General features: G+C 36.4%; 4 protein-coding genes across 7 annotated transcripts; 1 reads left to right on the plus strand and 3 right to left on the minus strand.

The window, feature by feature from the left end:
- Nucleotides 1–463: 463 nt before the first annotated feature.
- On the minus strand, nt 464–2,063 carry LOC100246078 (uncharacterized). Of its 2 annotated transcripts, none has more exons than XM_002269119.5 (2): nt 1,831–2,063; nt 464–1,409 (listed from the first exon to the last, which is right to left on the minus strand). In XM_002269119.5, exon 2 carries the CDS (start codon nt 1,376–1,378, stop codon nt 698–700), a length of 681 nt encoding a protein of 226 aa, XP_002269155.1. In that variant the 5' UTR covers nt 1,379–1,409; nt 1,831–2,063; the 3' UTR covers nt 464–697. The 2 variants fall into 2 exon arrangements, with proteins under 2 accessions (XP_002269155.1, XP_010649199.1); XM_010650897.3 differs by lacking the exon at nt 1,831–2,063 and adding an exon at nt 1,759–1,819.
- A 1,699-nt stretch (nt 2,064–3,762) lies between these two features.
- LOC100246092 (elongation of fatty acids protein 3-like) lies at nt 3,763–5,073 on the plus strand. Its single transcript, XM_002274205.5, has one exon. The coding sequence runs from the start codon at nt 4,012–4,014 to the stop codon at nt 4,918–4,920; it is 909 nt and encodes a 302-aa protein (XP_002274241.1). The 5' UTR covers nt 3,763–4,011; the 3' UTR covers nt 4,921–5,073.
- Nucleotides 5,074–9,543: 4,470 nt separating this feature from the next.
- Nucleotides 9,544–11,725, minus strand: LOC100251398 (calcium uniporter protein 2, mitochondrial). Its single transcript, XM_002269087.4, has 2 exons — nt 10,940–11,725; nt 9,544–10,178 (listed from the first exon to the last, which is right to left on the minus strand). Exons 1-2 carry the CDS (start codon nt 11,495–11,497, stop codon nt 9,684–9,686), a joined length of 1,053 nt encoding a protein of 350 aa, XP_002269123.1. The 5' UTR covers nt 11,498–11,725; the 3' UTR covers nt 9,544–9,683.
- A 3,344-nt stretch (nt 11,726–15,069) lies between these two features.
- On the minus strand, nt 15,070–19,887 carry LOC100256542 (pentatricopeptide repeat-containing protein At2g01390). Of its 3 annotated transcripts, none has more exons than XM_010650896.3 (3): nt 19,726–19,887; nt 18,641–19,392; nt 15,070–16,559 (listed from the first exon to the last, which is right to left on the minus strand). In XM_010650896.3, the coding sequence occupies exons 2-3, from the start codon at nt 19,356–19,358 to the stop codon at nt 15,553–15,555; spliced, it is 1,725 nt and encodes a 574-aa protein (XP_010649198.1). In that variant the 5' UTR covers nt 19,359–19,392; nt 19,726–19,887; the 3' UTR covers nt 15,070–15,552. The 3 variants fall into 3 exon arrangements, with proteins under 3 accessions (XP_010649198.1, XP_010649197.1, XP_019075033.1); XM_010650895.3 differs by having other exon boundaries at nt 18,641–19,477; XM_019219488.2 differs by having other exon boundaries at nt 18,641–19,887.
- Between the last annotated feature and the right edge of the window lie 683 nt (nt 19,888–20,570).

The raw sequence follows: 20,570 nt of genomic DNA on the forward strand, positions 1-20,570 counted from the left end.
TTGGAACAAGGAATTTACTTTACACCATGATTCTGAATTATTACACTATGATTCTAAATCAGAAGTGACATTTCAAGAAATGACAGATCTATTCACTCCATCAAGAACAGAGTTGGATCTAGTGCATCATAATGGGTTTTCCTTTTCAAGTGATTTCATATATTCAGGACTCTAAATTCTTCCCAACACTCCATATCCTACACATGATCTGTTCAGTTATAGTCCTAGAATACAAACCTACCATTCAAAACCTCAAGGCATCCCAGTTCTAGTAAAGCCAATGAAGAATTGTCTATAATGACAGCAGAGAGTGCAGTCAAGAAACAAGTAAACGACAGCATACAGCCACAATCTACAAAATACACATTCACAATGGTGTTTGTATGGCAGATAAATTTTTTATAGAACAAGGTTATAACAGAATCCTGACATACAAGTCAAACATCTTCAACAAAAGATAACATTGTACTCAAAATTAACTATCATCTCTTATTTTTATAAGCTTCAAGAAGCATAAAAATAATCATCGTCCATAACAATATATTATAATTACAGAGATGACAAAGTTTCTGAGTAAAACTCAGAAGAGAGATTCTGTGAGCCATTTATGAAAAACACATGTACATTGCAGATGCTATAACAAAGAAACTAAGGCATTGAAAAGATACAGATGACTGGCAAAGGGGAGTGTTGGTTCCTACCATATCAAAGCAAGAATCACCAACACACCTGTAAACAAAAGGAGATTCTTCAGATAGTAGTTGGTCCGCTGTCTTTGACTTATTGGGTGAGGAAATCTGTGCATATGCCCTAGGCCCCCATGCATTGCATTTGAAAACCAGAGGGGATAACCAGGAGTTGCCCCATATACTCTAGGATCAGGAAATCCATGAACGTGAATATTGAACAGGGAGGGAGATAAATGACCAAAAGCAGCAGACAATGCGAAATTACCAAATCTTGCAGTTCGAACTGGTGCAAACCCTCTCATCAATCCAACCCCAAGATGTGAAACGGGGTTTGCTACTGGAGGAGCTGTTTCAGGTCTCTGCCCTGCTGGGCGACTAGGTATGCTATCATTAGGAATTGATTTTGATCTGGGATCACTAGGTGTTTTCCCCCTGCCATAAAGAGGAACCAACTTTTCCTCCTGTATGAGGGCCTTACAAACCGGGCATTCTTGGGAATGTGAGTGATGATGGAGCCATTCATAAAGGCAAGGCCAGCAGTAAAGGTGACCACAAAGAGTAACAATGGGGTCTTGAGCCAATTCAAAGCAGATATTACATTCAAAATCACCAACATCATTGCTACCACTACCCCCGCAAGCGCCGCTTGCGGGTGACATGCTTTCTGATTCCCCAAACCCACTTGCCATTTCCTACCCCTATCAACTTCGATTCAAATGCCTGCGTATCAGACAAAACTTAAATCAAAACTACAGCAACTTCATAAAGGATTCAGCCCTTTTTTTTTCCTTTCCTTTTTCAACGGCAAAAACCAGAACCTTAGGCCGCCATTTGACTGCCGAGAAAACCGTGGAAACAAAGGAACATGAAATTCAGATCATGTACTTTAAGGCTGCTTTGATTTCCAGAACACCTATATCAGCCACAATTTCGAGGGTGTTTTTGTTCCCAAGAAATCCGAAAACGAAAAACTAAGATTTATTTTCCTACCTTTTCTCAGCAACCAAACGGTGACACGGAAAAGAAATGCTTTCCAAAAAATTGAAAAAAACAAATAAATCAAACCGACATCAAATGCACAAACAGCAACGATTGAGAACAGTAAAAGTAAAGACGGGTAGAATTGAATAATGGTGCTGACCTTTTCTTCCGATAGATAAAATAAAATGGTTCAATGACTCGATCGCAATCGTAAACCCACCCAAGATTCCTTATGTTGGACCTGCCAAACACTCCACAGAAGATTCTAGGCTCTTGCGTTTCCTGTCAGTTTTAAGGGAAACGTTTCCCGGTTTCGTTGATCGAACGTTTTATTTCGCCTCTCAGAGGAGAAAAAAAAAAAAAAATCAACGGTTGGGATTGCTGAGGCCGTGAGGCACATAGACTTGGATGGCCAGCTGAATCTAAATCTTTCGAGTCTTGCAAACGCTTCAAAAGTGGGCCGAATTAGGCAACCCACACCAACCAATGGGCCAACAGGGCCAACTGTAGTGATCCATAGAACTGAGGTCTCGGCAGCCCAATTAAAATAGTTGGTATTTGACAATATTGAGGCTTGTGGGATTCATAAAAGTTGTGGCCAGTATTCACCCAATAAGGCAGCCGACTTTTGCAACCGTACGCACTCCGACGTGTTTTTAATGTTGTATGATCAATGATTGCGACTCATCCTACCTTTTTTATGAATAAAGAAAAAGGTATTCGGGAATTAAATTAAATTTTAATTAATATTAAATTTTGTGACGTCACCCAACACACCTGCCTTCATTAGTATCAAATTTTTAATGCCGACATTTTATTAAAATTGGTATTGAAATTTTTATTAAATTTGGTTTGGTATATAAAATAAGGAGAGGGAATAAATATTTTATTCTTTATTTTATTTTTTATGTTTAAATAATTTATATGAATATGAAAAATTCTCATGGAAATAGAATTTTACTTATAAACGAGATTTTAATTCATCTTAATTATGAGATATTTTGATTCCCTAATTTAAATTATTTTTAAAAATATTTTTTAAAAGTTGAAAATAAAATTATTTATTATTTTATTTTTTTAAATATAAATTGTAATCCAATTTATGTAATATAAACTAAAATTAATATTAAAAATAAATAGTTTTTTTTTATAAAAAATGAATATTAATAATATAATAAAATCATAAATTATATTTTTATAAATATCATAAAAATATATAATAACATTAATTGATTTATTTTGTTAAAAATAAAGAATAATTATTCAAAATTAATAATTATTAATATTATTATATTTTAAATGAAAATAAAAATAAATAAATTTTAATTTTTTTGAGGTATAAATGAGCAAAAAAATTTATTATATGCATCTATTTATTAATTAATTACCAAGATAACATTCTAAATTATTTTATTTAACCTATAATTAATTAATCAATTTTTTGAATTTTAAATTATTCTTAAAAATGACAAGATTTATAAAAAAAAAATTTTAATTTAAAAATGAATTATGTCTATTATTATTTGTAGTGATTATATAGACTTTTTGAGTTTTAAATTATTTTTTAAAATTATCAAACTTATTAATAAATTTAATACAAACTCTCACTTGATTTGAAATTAAATTTTTCTAATGAAAAAATATGGAAATGACAGTTTTCTATTTTATTTTGTTTTTAAAAATTATTTATAAAGAATAACAACCAAATAATTTTAAAAATTAATTGAAATTAGTAGGCCAAAAGGCAAAACCTTCAAATAATTGAGATGAAAGCTTATTAAGTTATATAGGAAGTTCCTATGGATATGAATGAATTTAAGTAAAAAAAGTTGTTTGTAATCCTTGAATGGTTAATAAAAATTGTCTTTAGTATCCAAAATGATTCAATTTTGTTCTAACCTACGTGTCCGTTTCTTCTTACAGGCTTACATCCATCAAATGGCTGTCCAACTCCCAGTCCCCAGTCCCCGACAGATTTGAATGGATTCTGACACGAGCAACACGTGTGATGAGTATAAGGAAAATAGTAGTTCCAATACCAAGAAGTGAGGCAACGGCTTAAATTACCACAAAATCTAAAAACTCTTGTTGGATGAAATGTAGCACCCATATATTGTAATTGATGTCCACCAGCCATTCTCCATCTTCCTATTTTAATAATCCCCTCTCTCCCCACCGCCCACACCCCCATTCACCCCTTCTCCCTCTCTCTCTCTCTCTCTCTCTCCAAACGATCAACAAAAAAATCTGTGGAAAGGGGGGGTCTTCTTGTTCTTCATAATCATCGTCGGTGGACGTACAGCCACCGTCTGATCGTTCCCATCAAGCCATTCGGTCGACGATGGGAACGATGATCCAGAGATTGGTCTATTGGCTATCGGAGCACCCAGCAATCATCAAATTCCGGTGGAGCCCCACCCAGTCATGGGGCTCCACTTGGTCTTTTCTCCTCACCTCCATGGCCTTCTACCTCACTCTGTCTCTCGTCCTCCACCTCATCTTGGTCCTCTTCCGCCGCCGCAGACCCGTGCCTCTGGGCCCCATTCCCGCCGTCTACAGCCTCTCCATGGCCTTGATTTCAGCCGTCATCTTCACCGGGACCCTTTTCTCCGCCGCCGCCGAGATCCGGGACACCCGGTGGTTCTGGCGGAGGTCCAAGACCCCATTACAATGGCTGCTGTGCTTCCCTCTGGGGACACGGCCATCGGGGCGGGCCTTCTTCTGGTCATACGCCTACTACCTCTCTCGCTTCCTCCACATGTTCCGCACGTACTTCACCATATTAGAACATCGTAAGCTGGGTTTACTCAACATTTTCAATAACTTAATGCTGCTATGCATGTCGTTTCTGTGGCTTGAATTCTCACAGTCATTCCAATTAGTGGAAATCATGTTGGCCACCCTGGTGTACTCTGTTGTATACGGCTACAAGTTCTGGACGGCAATCGGGCTGCCCAGTACATGCTTCCCATTTGTGTTGAGCTGCCAGATGGTTTTACTGGGCTCTAATGTCCTCTGCCATGTGGGGGTCCTTTTACTTCACTTGAGGAAAGGTGGCTGTAATGGAATTGGGGCCTGGATCTTCAATTCTGTGCTTAATGCTGCAATTTTGCTTCTTTTTGTTAACTCCTTTGTCAGGAAGATGCATTTGAGGAGGAGACAGGTTGAAGATGATGATTCAGTACTCCACTCCTGCTCTGCCTCGGAGGAGACGAAGGTGGAGAACAGGATTAAAGATAAGAATCTTTGAAATGGTGGGAGCTTTTTTTTTCTTGATTTTATTTTACCTAGTCCTATAATGTTAATGGGGCCAAAAATCAAGAGGTCCCCTTTTCTTGTGTAAAAAGGTAGTGTATCTTTTATGAATATGGTTCAACAATAGATTATGAAAATTTAAAGGTTACATCAATTTCACCTAAATAAGTGTATACTTTTATTTTTACTTATTTATATATTTGAGTAGAAATGCACTTGGTATGTAACTTTTTTTTAGCAATGATTTATGGGCCCATGCTTGATTTTTATGAAGTTAATTGAAGGCATTTCTTTCTTCAAATAGAGATTACATATTCAGTTTATGGACTTTTACGGTCAAACTTTGACAAATATTTTCATTGAATTTTAATAATTTTTTGGAAAATTTATATTTACATGCCCTCATATCAAAATAATTGCAAAATAAAATTTTTCTAAAAATAATTTAAATTTCATATTCTCATAGGTCAAAGGTAGTACGACTAAAAATAATATATTTGATAAAAAAAATATGAAATACTAATTATTATTAAATAAATACTTTAAATTTATATTTTATAAACTTGATTTATATTTTATGGTTTTTTTTTTCATATATATGTATGAGCCCATTTCCCTCTTATTTATTTCGTGTTCAAACATTTACGCTTTTGAATCAAGTTATTTTTAATAAATATGAAAATGGTTTAAAAAAACACACACACATTGAGGAGGGTTAGATGAAGAATAATTTCAAAATTAATTCTAAAAAAAATCATATTTTTTATGATAAAAGTTTTTGAGAATTTTAAATGTTTTGAACATGTTTTCTTTACTTCCAAATTAAAATATAATTTCTAAAATTATTTTACTTTTAGAATAAGTTCTCAAAAAATTATGAAATATGATTTCAAAATTGCACAAAATAGTAGGTGGTAGAGTTTTTAAGGACTTGATGCAAAAGGCTCGCAAGGATTTTTATTTATTTTTCCAATTTTTTTGAAACCAATCATTTACTTAATTTTCTTCCCATCAATCAATAAAGTTGTGGTCCGATGAAAGCTACTTTACCCACTCCACTAAATTGTAATGGCATATTCAATGGAATATCTATGTCATCCCCGACTATACTATGAGTGCGTCAACCCACGCAGATCAAACGACAAGGCGAGCCGATAGCCGGGTCGTCTCATGATGGGATGTTTTTTCCACATTGTCCACTCTTTCCTGGTGAATGTTAATGGATTTTAACTTGACCATCCAGAAGTTTTGGTCATCGACCTCTGCAACTTTGAACCACCTCTCATGTCCATGTTAGAAACCACCAAGAACCTTGGTTCTGTCGGTTTTTGAATAAAAATGAATTGGTTTTATACGTCATTGAAACCGAATCAATCAAATTTGAAGTGAAAAAAATCTATTCAAGTCAAACTTTTTAATATTGGTTTGATTCTATTTTTATAGATCGATTGATGATACTCATAGCCCTTTTTAATACTTAGTTCAATTGTAAATTTGTTTTTATTTTGAATCCAAAACTCATTCACTTGAGTTTATATTAGATTTTAAGTTTAATTTATTTTTAAAATTAATTAAATTAGCTTTAATTTCATATTAAAAAGTATGTTAAATACATTTAAAATTAATTTATCATAATATAACAATGAATTATATTAATAGAATCTAATATAAAAAAACTTATCAAATATCAAATAATTATATAAGTCTTAAAATGTCAATTTAGTTTTATCGGTTAAAATACAAAAAAAAAAAAAAAAATAGACATAAAATTGGTTTTCAAAATTCTCAAATTAAACTTATATTTTTTATTATTAAAAATCAAGATAATATGATCGATTTGGTTTAAATTGATTTATCAGTTTTCTCAATTGTGCTTACACCCTACCAGAAACGAGTTCTTAAATGACCGATTAAGGGAAGTTAAAGTGTAGGTCAGCAGGCCCTAAAAAATTTGGGAAAAAGGGGAGGAAAAACCAATACATGAAGTGGTCATGCATTCCGGGATAAGTTCGTTCTCACCGAACCCTAAGGCACGGCATGTAAATTAAATTATATTAATGTCGGCCTCATTGGGGCCGTGCCCATGAAAGAGTTGATAGAAAAGAAATTCGAGAAATTGTGGGTAAGTCTTCAAAGGGTGGGGGTAATTTCGAATCACAACTAGAAACATTTGAAAGGTCAGATACAAGAAACAGGGGGCAAGCAACATTTTCAAGACCCATCATAATTTGATTTTTTGTGGGGGGTGGAACTTGGAATGGGCCATCGTCAAGGAATGGAGTAGCAATCAGCGAAGTCATGAAAAGGGGAGCCCATTTTCTCATCTCATGGGCCTTTGAGTGGACTGGCCGGCCTCAAGGTATACTGGACTGGGCTTTGGGTTGTATTGGCTTTCGATCTGGCTACATATTTTATATTTCATTTGCACAATTATTTATATTTTTAATATATAAAAAAAATTAATAATATTTTAACATTATAAAAAAAATATACAATTCTTAAAAATATTTCGGAATTGGTTGGTAGATAGAATACCATAAGATATGTCCATTTTAGGATTTTAAAATATTATTTTTATTTTACAAAATAAGTAAATAAAAAATGAATCCAACCAAATATGATATTAATCTTTTTGTAAAAGAAAATAAAATTCCAATATACACACATCTGAAATTAAATGCAATCTTACAATTGAAGCCTTTCACCACTAAAACAAAATCCCATCCAATTTGGGCTAATTGTCGTTTTCAAGTGAAAATCAAACCCTCGTAATGATGGAGGCAATTGAAGAGAAGATGATTGAAAGAGCCTATAAAATCGTGCAATCATAAAACACTCAACCTTCTTTTTCCTCTCTTTCCTACTCTACTAGCTTTTTTTTTGAGGCCACATATTTCTTGTACACTAGCGATCAATTCAAATCTGGTGGGTGAACACGAGAAAGTCGTAGGTGGGTAGTGTATAACAGTGGCGCGGCTATTTTGTATCCTTGTTTTTACAGGCATTATAGCAAGCAGATGGGCTGCCAAGTAAAGACTGAAACACGTGTGTAAAGTCTGGACTCAGCCGTGAAGAAAACGAGAAAGAAACGCGGACACACAAAATGAATGTACCTGATGGGCATTGATGTTTCCCAATTATTTGCTCTTTTTCGGCCTGCTATGGACAAATCTTGTCCCATGGGCTAAATATGAATTCTGAAATACACATGATCTAGACCAGGCATATTTATTTGTTCAAAACAAGACCGGTTCAATTGAAAAAACTAATTTATTAAAGTTACTGTTGAAATATTTATATTGGTGAATGGAAATTAAGACGTATCTTTTTCCATGGATACTATTAATTTCAAAGGACGTGTCTAATATTTTAAAAACACATCTCTTTTAATAAGTCATCAATAAATCTATAAATAATGAACCCTCATAACATTTCTCATTAATTTTTCATTCATTCGTTTATCCATTTTCTTCACCTTTTATCTTTTCTTATTATTTAAAACATTCAAATCCTCCTCAACTTCAAGTCTAATTATTTCTCTTTTTTATCAAATACTTAGCATTTAAGAAAGTACAAATCACTAAGTAATTCGTTATTTCTTATTATTTGAAATGTTACTATTACAAAAAGGTTATCGTGAGACGATTGCCAATAAATCATAAACATTTACGTGAGACAAATTCATCTTTAAGAACATAAAGTTAAACTTTAGCATTGATCAATCTTGCTTGTGAGTTTCAATTTTTTTTTTTTACCTACTTTTATGTTATTTAGATATTTATTATACACACTTATTATCCATATGTTTTTTTTAGTGATTTGGATGATAGTAAAAAAACAAGAAGTCCAAGTGCAGTTGCCCGTGGCTCCTCGAGGCTTTCGTGTTCTAAATTTCTAATGTTAATGGGCGGTGGTGCCTAAGGAGGACACTGAACTTGGACCTTGCCATGTGTCCACGTTAGTCTGATATGTGGACCGGGCGTTACTCACCAACTTCTAATACAGTTTCAATTCCCAATCCTTAGGAATCTAAGTAAGGTGAAAGAAGCAGACTAGGCCTGGCCAATAAAAACCTTCCCCAGCTTAATACTAAATCAAACGTCCTGAGCATAATTCTCCTCGATTATTCTAGATAGTAGCACAATACTCACCATGAAACGCCATGGTATGGCCCATTCTATTGATTGATACTGACTTGAGAGTCTGGCCTCCCACCTCCAAAGGAGTACACGGTTCAACAGCATAGAATGATGGCCGATGGCCCAGGGATGATCAACCAAATCAATCAATGAAACTGTTGCTGGATGTTTCACACTGAAGAATTAAGAGATTTTTGGATTTCACCATGAAATACCATAAATGTTGTGTTGGCTACTATTTCCCACAACATTACATTTATGACGATCATCATAAATTAGTTTGCCAACCTCCTCATGACGTGGAGAGAGTGGCACCATTGAAATGGATGTTGGACCCTGATTTGTGGAGAGAATTTGATATGAGAGGTGGAAAAATCAAGAGCAGTGCATATTTTCTTGTTTTCAGTTTCAAATTGTTGTCTGGGTTAAGGGATTTGCTTGAAATTGATAACCATCAAGTAGTGCTTCGCTTCAAGGAATTTGCTAGAAACTTTCGTAATTCATTCATGAATGCTAGAAACTCTCTCATCATAGTACACAGGATGCCGCAAATCTACAGACATGTTAAGAAACGGAAACAAAATTGTAATTTTATTTTTTTCAAAATTTTCCTCTTGAATTAGTGATGCAGAGAACCGAGCGGCATCCTTTCAGAATCATACAACAAAGATGTAGTTGATGAAGCTTGTTCTGACGATGAAGAGTAAGACTGACAAGCTTTCCGGAGCTCGTTGTATCTGCCAACATCGAAGTTTTTGCTCTTCATAAGCCGCTTTTGCTTAGCCAGAAAACGGCTCTGGAAGAAGCCTTCAAAAGAAGGCTCTTTGGATGTCTTGAGGAAGAAAGAATAGCCGGCCATGAAGTAGATGGATGTAACAAAGAAGCAAATGGGCTCCATCACATCCCAAGATAGTTCCCAAAAAGTGAGTCTCATGAACCCCAGTGTTTGGACCATGAAGAAGCCCAGGCCACACCAGAGTTCTCTACGGACCAACGACTCCGCCTCCTTGTCGATGACCACCTTCTGCCTTTCCATCCCTTCGAGCTCCTCCTTTCTCTCATCATTTTGAAAGGACACTGGCATAGGAATTAGGCCTTGAATGGCTTTTGCTACCTGTAATAGAAAATTGTGAAATCTTTGGTTTAAAACATGGCTCAACTTCACGTTTGTCTACATGAATGTTGGGCTTTTCTGGCTCATGATTACATAAAATGTAGTGCCAACAATATGAACTTGGGGCTGCAATCTCACCTATGCTCCTCGCTCAACATAACCCACAAACAACAAAACAAGATAAAAGACAAGAAATCTCAGAATCTGGGGTTTTCCTTTCCTCTATATAAAGCTGAATGGTGGAGGCTAAGCTAGATTTGTTCATATCTCACGGGGACCATCCCAACTAGGGCTCCTATCGAGCAGATCAATGAAGAACCAAAAATTTAGATGCGTTTCACGCGGTTTGTACACTCAACCAGGAATTTTGGACACGTGTCTCTCTAACAGGTTGATGAACTGTCTACAAACCTTAAATTTTTTTTAATTAGATTTTCTCTAGATTTGTTTTGATCTCTTTCTTTATTTCCTTCCTATTTTAGATTTGTTTTAAAGCCCTAAAGCCCTTAAGGCTATCCATCTCAAACTTGAAACCCTTTAACACGTTTTTGGAGAAACAAGGGTTCAGTTTCCTGTGGAAAAAAACACATAAAACATAATAAAAACATATCAGATTTCGGTGGTGTGAGGAAAAAAAAATTGAAAACAAATTCTTGCAAATTGAACTCGCTTGCCCTCTCTGAAATCTAAACGTATGCAATTGGAAACATAATTCATAGAAATTAATTAATTAATAAGGAAAAAAAGGAGTAAATGTGAACCTGTTCAGGGCGGAGCAAGACAATGTTTCCGAGGACGATAACGGTTCCAGACTCATCCAGCATCTTCGCAAAACTCAGTCCCTGGCCTGGATCCGAACAGCCTTCCACGCAGATATCAACATACTCCGAATACGGTATCCAGCTTTTACGCGCCTCTCTCAGCATAGATTTCACCCTTTCCAACTGCGCCAACCTCAGCAACTTCCGAGCATCCTCCGCCGATAATCCCTCCACCGCCTCCGATTTCATCTCCGGCGGGCGCAGCCCCTCCAGCCGGAGCCTTTCTCTGGCAATGTCCATCCCTCGCAGCTTCTCTATCAGCTTTTCCCCCACCGGCAGAGACAGGGCCTCCGGGGCCCTCATCGCCGCCTGGAATATCGCCCTTCTCTGAAGAAGCCGCCGGAGAATCCCATCATGACCGGGATTTGGAGCTTTGGTGGGAGGGATGAGGGTCCGCACTGAGGATGAAGGCGATGAAATGCGGCAATTTCTTAGGGTCTGAGTTGAGGATTTCGATATGTTGAAGAGCCTCTTGACTAGGGTTTCTTTGAACGCCATTGATGAAAGAGAGAAAGAAAGAGAGAAGCGGTGGCGTTCGGAGATCCAACAATCTGAGTGGAATGAACAATGGGGTGCCTGTCCTCCCTAATATATAGCTCCCGCGGAATCGGAAGATGGCCGTTCAAATTTATAAACAATCCAATATATCGAGATATATCGGAATTAGAAAGAGAGAAATGCGTTACAGGTTACAAGTTACCACTGATTTACTTTCTGCCCTACGTCTGGACGTAGTCATAGGATTTTTCGGTTCAATTATATTATTTTTTTTTTCTGAAAATAGTATTTTGTAAAATACTTCCAAAATTAGATTTTTTTTTTTATAAAAAGAATGTTATATTAAAAAAAATCCATCTTTTTAAAAACTATTTTTTATTAATAAATATCATCTCTTTCATCTTTCATTATTCTTATTTTAAATAAATATATTTTTTGAAAATAAGATTTTTGTGTACGAAATTTTCTTTTTTTGTTAAATAATTTGAATAAGAAAGGATATTAGTAAAAACAACGTCATAAAATTATTTAAACGGTTTCTAAATTTTAGAAATCTTCGTGGCTGATTAGACGATAGTAGGACACGAGGAGGGTGCAATGGCATGTGGCGGTGACCAAAAATATTGAAATATTCACAGCATATTCCCTGGAGAAATTGGTAGCGCCATTCACGAGAGCAAATATCACATTGTAAACCATGCTAACCAAGCTACACGTGTCACAGCGATCTGGTCGTTAATTACTAAAGCTAGGGCGATGATGTGGACTTGTGTAGGAACGCGGAGAATGGATTACGGTTGAGTTGGTGGGGGCCGGAACGGATCGATGATTAACACGTGTGATGAAACATGTGCCTGCTGGCTTGAGTCAAAATAATAAAAAATGGGATGGCTTACATGGAAATATGGAATTAGGTGCTCTGACGTGTACAACAATTAATGATTTGGCAACAACTAAGATGTGGGAGGTGGGTTTACTCAAACGTGTCGCCACATACGCCGCCTCGTTCATATCCTGAACCAGAAGTCGCTTTAAACTGCCACCGGCGAAATCTGCAGCAATTTCCGAAAGGGTAATTCCCATTTGTGGTTCCCATTTTCTGTCAACCCAGTAACTGGTAATTGCTGGAGGAGATGAGACCTCCACCAGGTGATGATGGATTTGGTGGGTAGGGGAATAACTATGGTTGTTGGAACCAAATTGTCATGCCCTTCTTTATTTTGTAGGGAAAATGATCTATTTTACAAATGAGTGTGTTTTTTGTTTGTATTTATTAAAGAAGAAACTAATCTAAAAGTTAATTCATAGGCTTGGCCATTATCCTACATATTAGCCAAAAAATAAAGATAAGCATTCTAAAGAATAATGGTATGAGGATAGAGGTGGGGGGTCACTGCAATAAGTGAAGATGGATGTACACCATAGGAATCGGTCTATACAGACATCGAAACTCAAATGTCCGCCTCCTTCAATAATTTAGAGGATTGGATGCTCTGAACTTGTTTTATCCTTGACCATTTCTTAGCAATTTGTGAACTGCATATATAAAAGAAGGAAATGGTAAATAATTGTTGGGAGGGAAAAGGATGAAGCCCTTTTCATGCTAAAAAGGCATGGTTCTCCTTCCTCTCAACTAGGGAATAGGAATGTTCCTGAAGTATTGCTTTTTCTGCATTTTATGTCAAACTTCAGACATGTAAAATTGTGATAAAGAAGTGAAGTTGACAAAGGGGTCTAAGGAACCTCAGCCTCCTAGTCTGTAATAATCCATACATCCCCTATCCATCCACTAAAAAAGAGAGAGAGAGAGAGAAAAATAAAAAATAAAAAGAAATATCGTACATATGCACTAGTTTTCATCAGTCAATTGGATTGCATATATTCTGAAGCATTATTGGATTTGTGATGATGTTGGATGGGGCTGTGGCTTTGGCTTTTATTCTCCATGACATTAAGCCTACGCAAATTCCCAAATGTTTTTTGCCATCCGAAGTATTCGTCTAAAATCATGCTACCTAGAGCGCCCTTCATTTACAGGGTCTAGCAGATTTAGGTTAGCATCTCTGAGAAGCACAAGATTTCACTCTCTTTTGCTTTGAGTTGCTTGGGATGCCATCCACGTCTTCATTTTATTCTTCAAAGACAAAGGCATCATGTGTCAGACTTGGATTATGGTAATGAATTTTCAATAGTTGGGACCATTTAAGAAGTTTTAATCCGCGTTTTAAACACATTGCTCTAAGAAAAAGATACAATAAACAATAATTTCATTTTGTCAAGAATAGGAAGGTGCCAGAACATTTCCATCATTCAATGAAAGAAATGATGCTAATACCTGTTAATGGACTTGTTTATTTTGCACATGACGTGTAGCTTATCCACTCATGCACAGAATATGGAAGAAGGATTGTTAGGTCAAAACTAATCTTCCCAAAGGAATTTGTCATCATCAACCAGTCAATGAGGTTGTGCTTGAAAAGCAGAGACTTAAACAAATACAGAAGATGGGGTTCAGAAATTCGGGTGAGCATGGACACGGACGGCGCCAATTATTTAGTCATTTTTGTGGGAAACACACCCATCTTTTTCTGAATTGGAAGGAGGCTCATGTTGTGGTTTGTTTCCTAATCCAGGTGGCGTGAACCAAACATAGCAGTTTCCATTCCCCAAGATAATTAATGTAGTGGTCCAAACAGGTTCAAAATGTCCTGCAGGGAGGATGACAATATGGCTATGGTTGTGTCACCTGTGAAGCATAAGAAAGAGAACATTTTAGAAAACTCGTGCTACTTCGTTGTGGAAACTGACTAGGCATAGCACCTCCCTTTTGTTAAATGGATGGAAGGGCAGACAAGTGCAGGCTATGGCTAGTGAAGATGGGTAAAGCATACAACCCAACTTCCACCTTAATTTATGCATTAATGTATCAGGGGTCAAGGTTGGTGATCGTCATACACAAGACTCCAAAATACTCTGCTATTCTCCATACGTTTACTAAGACACCTGGAATCCCCATTCCTTTCATAAGAGTTAAGAGCTGCCTCCTTTATTACCGTTTGATTCCCATTCCTTTCATACGATAATGGGATCCAATGGCCTAGACTTTTTTGTATGATTTCAATGGTGGAGAGTGCAAGATCTATAGGTACCAATTTAATGCCTTAGTTTTTTTTTTTTCAAATGAAAGAAAATAAAAAATGTCCATACGGTTCAAGGTAAGACTCATTTGGTTCGAATTAGCCTCTGCCCATTTTCCTTCTCAGCTAAAACCATCTTGTTTCTTTGGAACATCACCAAGAGAGACAAAAATTTGGGTTGTTAATCCACTCTGTGGAGCAACAACAAGTTCATCCACATGATCTTGATTTGAAATCCCCTTTAAGCTTTTACTCGGTGTTCCAAAGGAAGGGAACTAAGAGAATGGACATGTTGGAAATGCCAATTCTATATGTCGCCCTTTTCAACAACAACAATGCATATTATAAGAGAGGATTCCTTGAAGATGCCAGACACTCAAAAGAAAGATGCGTGTTTTTGCTGCTGCTGTTGGCCCACAACCAAAGACATGGAAATGCAAAATATCTCCCACTACACATGAATTTCCTGAGTTGCATACAACAGTTACCATTCAATAATCATTGGAAAATGAAATGAAAGATTTACAGGTCTACAAGCTATTGTAAATAGGATTTCAAATCAGACTAGCAACATTTTCCCAAACCATCAGAGAAAAACTTCCTAAATGATAGCATTTGCTCCTGCTCCAACTTGCTAGAGCAAGCAAGGAGTCTCAAGTAACACACTGCTACCCACTTCGTACCCTCACAGCTGCTTCATATGCTCTAGCATTTACGAGCAGTATGTACACTGAGTTTGGCCTATGGACGAACTAATAGGCATTCCCTCTCAGATTTGTCAATTAACTGGTATCTTACAGGAACAGCAGCATGATCTTTCACACTTCACTTAACGCTGGCATATACCCCAATTTTCTCAGCAGGATGATAAAATAGGCATGTATTAATATCAGGCTACTGATGGTCCCAATTTGTATGTCATGATACCAAATTTCCAGAAAATAGAAGGTTACAAATCTTTTCATCCATGGAAACAATATCTTGGGAATGACCATGAGTGTGTAATGTCTTCTTTTCCTTCCTATAGATTTCTGCTTCACGTGCTCTACCCTTTTTCTCGAGACCAGCTAATAGTAAATTGTATGTGCCTAAGGCAGGATGAATCCTTTTCCTTTGCATGGTCTTGTAAATTTTAAGTCCTTTGTCAACATTTCCAGAAGAGAAGTAGGCACTGATCAAAGCAGTGTAAGCAGCAGTGCCTTTCTGGTCGTCAGGCAATAAACCAAAAACCTTTGCAGCAGAACCAGGCCTTCTAGCACAACCAAGTCTATAGATTAAGAGTGCACCCAAATACATTCCAAGGGAAATTCCAGCCCTCACCATCTTCTCAACAATATCTGCAACCTTTGGGAATGAATTCGCTCTGATGAAAACACCCATCAGTGCAAGATAGGCTATCCTTTCTATGTTTATGCCCATTTTCACACTGTATTCAAAAGCCAATAATGCACCATTGATTCTGCAATGAGCACAATTTACCTCAATGATCTGTGAAATAATCACAGAATCTAATCGAGTATTCTTATGGATCATCCCAGTAAGCAAGCAGTCAATGGCATAAAAATTTTGCTTTGTCAAAAAAAGTAATACAAATCCTCTATCTATAGTGGAGTGAACATCAGCAACAGTTTCTTTAAACTCAACAATCTCCTCCTTGCTGCTCAACCCAACGTTCAAATGAGGATTTACTTGCCTGAGGAGGATATCACTCTCACCTGCAACTTTTAATGTTTGAAGGGCTTCCAGATATACAGGGTACCGAAGGACTAGGAAGTTGTCTTTCATATACAGAAGAATTTGGGTAATTGCCCATGTCTGCCCTGTTTTGCAAAATTTCTCAATTAAAATATTGCATGTTGCTTTATCAGGTTGTACCCCTGCTTCTTGCATTCTGCTAAAAATCTCAAGAGCTGCTTTATATTTGCCTGAAACATGACCAGAAATTACAAAACCTGAAGTCCAAGGGAGACATTCATATGCAAGCAATGACAATGGCAACTGAGAAACGAGCTATCACATCAGAAAAAAGTTGATTCAGATGTCAAATACATAGAAATGAGTCTTAAACGGGATGACAGGCAATACAGCTGAACTGGAGCAAGTGCTTGCCTACAACAACCACAAATTAGGTCCAACATAAGGGATGACAGAAGTACTTTCATGATTTAATCTGAAGCAGCACAATTCACAACGCAATTATTTGCATCCAACGAATAGCAGACATCATGGCAAAACAAATTCTTAAAAGGGTGATGGAGAAAAGATGGTAGCAACATCAAAATTTGAATTTATAGAAATCAAATAATTTAATGACTAGTAAAGCTGTGAAAAGTATGACCAGTTGATGGCCTTGTGCTGAAAGGCTCCTAGCTTGATCCACATCAGGTAACTTGAGAGTGCTCGGGTTGTATTAGTTTATCAAAGTACAGTAATTATGATATACTTACCCATGCTTCTATATGATGTTCAAAGGAAATGCTCCACCATACTTCTGGACAATTCAACTCATTGTGTAGGCGGTTAGTAATAAGAATTCCAGTAACTAGCTGATGAGATTACTCAAGATTGATATTTTATAAGGTTTTATTTAAAATGTTTTTGGAGCAAATATAACAGATCATCATATCATTTTGATAAAGTTTGGAGTTAGGCCCTTATCCTGGTAATTATGATGTTTTCTTTGAGTTTTTAATGTTTTTCAGGTAGTTGCACACCTCAAAATGAAAGCTCAATATCCAATGGTGTTTGAAAGCTGAAAAGAATATAAAAGTTGCAGCTTTGAAGTCAAGAAATTTGCTCAAGTAAGTTGAGATTCGCCTTGTTGAGTGCATGGGTGAAGTGGGCTGAGTTGGGTCAGTATATGAGCAAAATTTGAGGAATAACTCTACCTAAACATGCTTGAATGAGATTGAGCAGTTAGCCTGATCTTGGGTGAGCTTCAATGATTCAACATTACCTAAACTCATCCAGGTGAGATTTCCCTCTCTGGGTGAGTCTATTGGGCAAAATCAGGCAGAAGAAGGGCATTTAATGCAGAAGAAGGGCATTTAATGCATAAGGCAGTTTGCTGCAGCCAACCACCAGCAAACCTTAGGCAAGATTTCCAGAGATTGCTTAACAATATTTGCTCTTTTCATATAAGGATGATCTAAATAGCTCCATTTGAGAAGTTTCTAAAGACATTTTCTTGGACTCTTGGTTAGATTTTTAGTTAGAGATTAGATTCTTATTCTCCTTTTTAATCTTCATTTTTCAACCTTTGTAAAGCTTGAACACCATTACCAGAGTTCTTGGCAGATCATGAATGGCTAACCTCTCCAACTAGGGAGAGCAGTCAATCTTCAATGTAATCTCATCATGGTAATCATGAATTGATTTGTTGTGCTTCAAGTTTCAATATTGTCATAGACTGGGGACCTTCCCTAAAAAACATACAGATAATTGAGTGAATGACTTTAAAGTAAATATACAATTCAGATATGAGTGTTCATGTTGAGAAGATCATTTGGAGTTTTCATAGCTAAAATTATTTAGTTGAACTCATTTGAAGTTGAGCATCAGTTTGAGTTATTATGAATCAGTTCTGGTTTTCTATGGCGAGAGAGTATTACCACATTCTGCCTTACAAAACCAATTTTTATTGCTTGTGTCTAGTCAAACCTGAATTTTGTCTACTAAAATTCCAAATATACGACAAAGCCTTCACTTTTGGGGATTGACATAATAGTTCATATCAGAGATCAAGCACTAGCCAACTCATTTCACAAACACTTTTTGAAAATTAGACCCTAGGAGAAACAATAATATTCTGTTTTCTAAACAAGCAATATCAGAACAAAAGCATTTAACCCAAAAGTAATATGGTTAAGCTTGAGGACCACTGATATATCTGAAATGAAAAAGAAAAGCAGAATGAAAGCATACAGAAAATAGTAATAGAGACCTGTACTGAAGAAAATAGTTGGAAAAAAATGGCAATATGCATATAAAGTAGATTCACACTCACCAGAACCAGTTAGATGCTCCATTAAGACGGTGTAAGTGTAACAATTTGGAGCACATCCAGATTGAAGCATCTCCTTATAAACATCAGCTGCCTCCTTCACTCTTTTATTATCAAATAGAATCTTCATATAAGCAGTATAAGAAACGACTGTCAGACAACAGCCCTTAGCTTTCATCTCCTTCCACACCCTCACAGCTCTCTCAATATCCCCATCATTGGAAAACCAATGCATCAGTGATGTGTAAGTAACTGCATCAGTCTTAATTCCTTTCTCTTGCATCTGCTGAAAAACATAATTCATGGACTCAATCCTCCTAGCTTCTCCAAATATATCCAGCATCGTTGTGTAGGTAAACTGGTCATGCTTAAAACCCTTTAACCGAGAAGCCCAATTGAAAAACAACCAAGCCTTCTCCATTGGTGGATGGGATTTCAGGACCTGATTGACAGTATAAGAATCCCATCTTATGGAGAGCTTTTCTAGCTGTTCTTGAGCAGAATCCCAAGTCAAATACCTTAATATTTTAGATATATTTCCAATGGTATCCCTCATGTAAATTTTATGGTCTACATTTTCTTTCTCAGTCGGTTTCCTAAACTTTTGACTAGTTCTCTGAACAGGTTTCTTTTGTCTGAATTGGTGAAGGGAATGTAAGGCTCTAATGGAGCTCTTCCAATACCCAAAAGCCCGATCACTCCCCATAGCCGAAAAAAGCATCCTTTTTCCAATATATCCATGGGCACCCAAAAACCTGAACATAAATAACCATCAAAACTCTTTATCTGTTTAACTTTCTTCCTTCAACGTTCATGAATTTTCATTTTCAGACAAGTATCCTAATGGAAAAATATCAGAAAAAGAAAATATATCACAGATAAAAATGATATAAGATTTTCAATAAAAAATTGAAAATTCAGTTGCAGTAGTTCGGACACAATAATTCACAATGTAAACCGAAACCCTAATATGGACCAGAATAACAGCACCAGACAAATTAATAAAAAAAGACGAAAAACTAATTTTTGCCTCAGAGATCAGTCGATTTCTTCGACAACAAATCAACTGGTAAAAACAAAACCCTTACGAAGAAGATGAAAAAGAGAACTCTAGCAGCGAGTGAGGACTCAGTGTTGCAAGGGCACTGAGTTGTGTCAAAGAGTCTCACCCCTCCTGGCAGCGGGCGTGTTGGGCGGTGGGAGGCGATATATCCTAGGAGTCCACTCCGTGGCATCAATGATGGGCCTGAGATATCAGGCTAAACCGATTTGTGAATTGGGCTTGGGTTTTCTCTTAGCCAGGTCTACCTAGGTTTGTGCCTAGCAACCCAAAAAGGAAAAAGAAAAAAATGGTGAGGTCATGCAAATATTAAATTTAATTTTATTGGAACCAAAAAAATGGACGAACAAGTTCAGTGTCTTCGTACTTGTACCACATGAGTGCAATTGAATTCAGCAAATTAAAGTGCACCATAGATGAAAATTGAGAAGTTGATTGATATAAGCAAATCAAGACTTACTACTAGAGTAAAACCCTATAATATAATACTTTTGGTAAATCGAAAGAAATTATTATCTTAAGACATTATTGATTAATTATTAATAAGTAAATTATTAAATTATCATAAATAAATATTTATTAATTTGTTAAGAGTATTTTGTTTCTATTGGATAGTAATTATACATGTATGACTTATAAATCTAAAAATAATATATTTGATAAAAAGGTTAATACAACAATGCTACTTTTAAGCCTTATGGATTGGTCGCCCTTGGAGCATTATATTAGGGGAGGAATTGTTAGTGTAACAATACCGGCTTTAAACCAGGTTCATGGGCTCAAGGCACAGGAGCATCATGCTGGGCGCATCAATGCCGATCTCGTTACTGTTGAGAATGCAGCCTATCATTTCAGTGTAAACTGCCTGATAAA

This window comes from Vitis vinifera, chromosome 4 (assembly GCF_030704535.1).
Source record: "Vitis vinifera cultivar Pinot Noir 40024 chromosome 4, ASM3070453v1".
Classification (NCBI taxonomy): Eukaryota; Viridiplantae; Streptophyta; class Magnoliopsida; order Vitales; family Vitaceae; genus Vitis; species Vitis vinifera.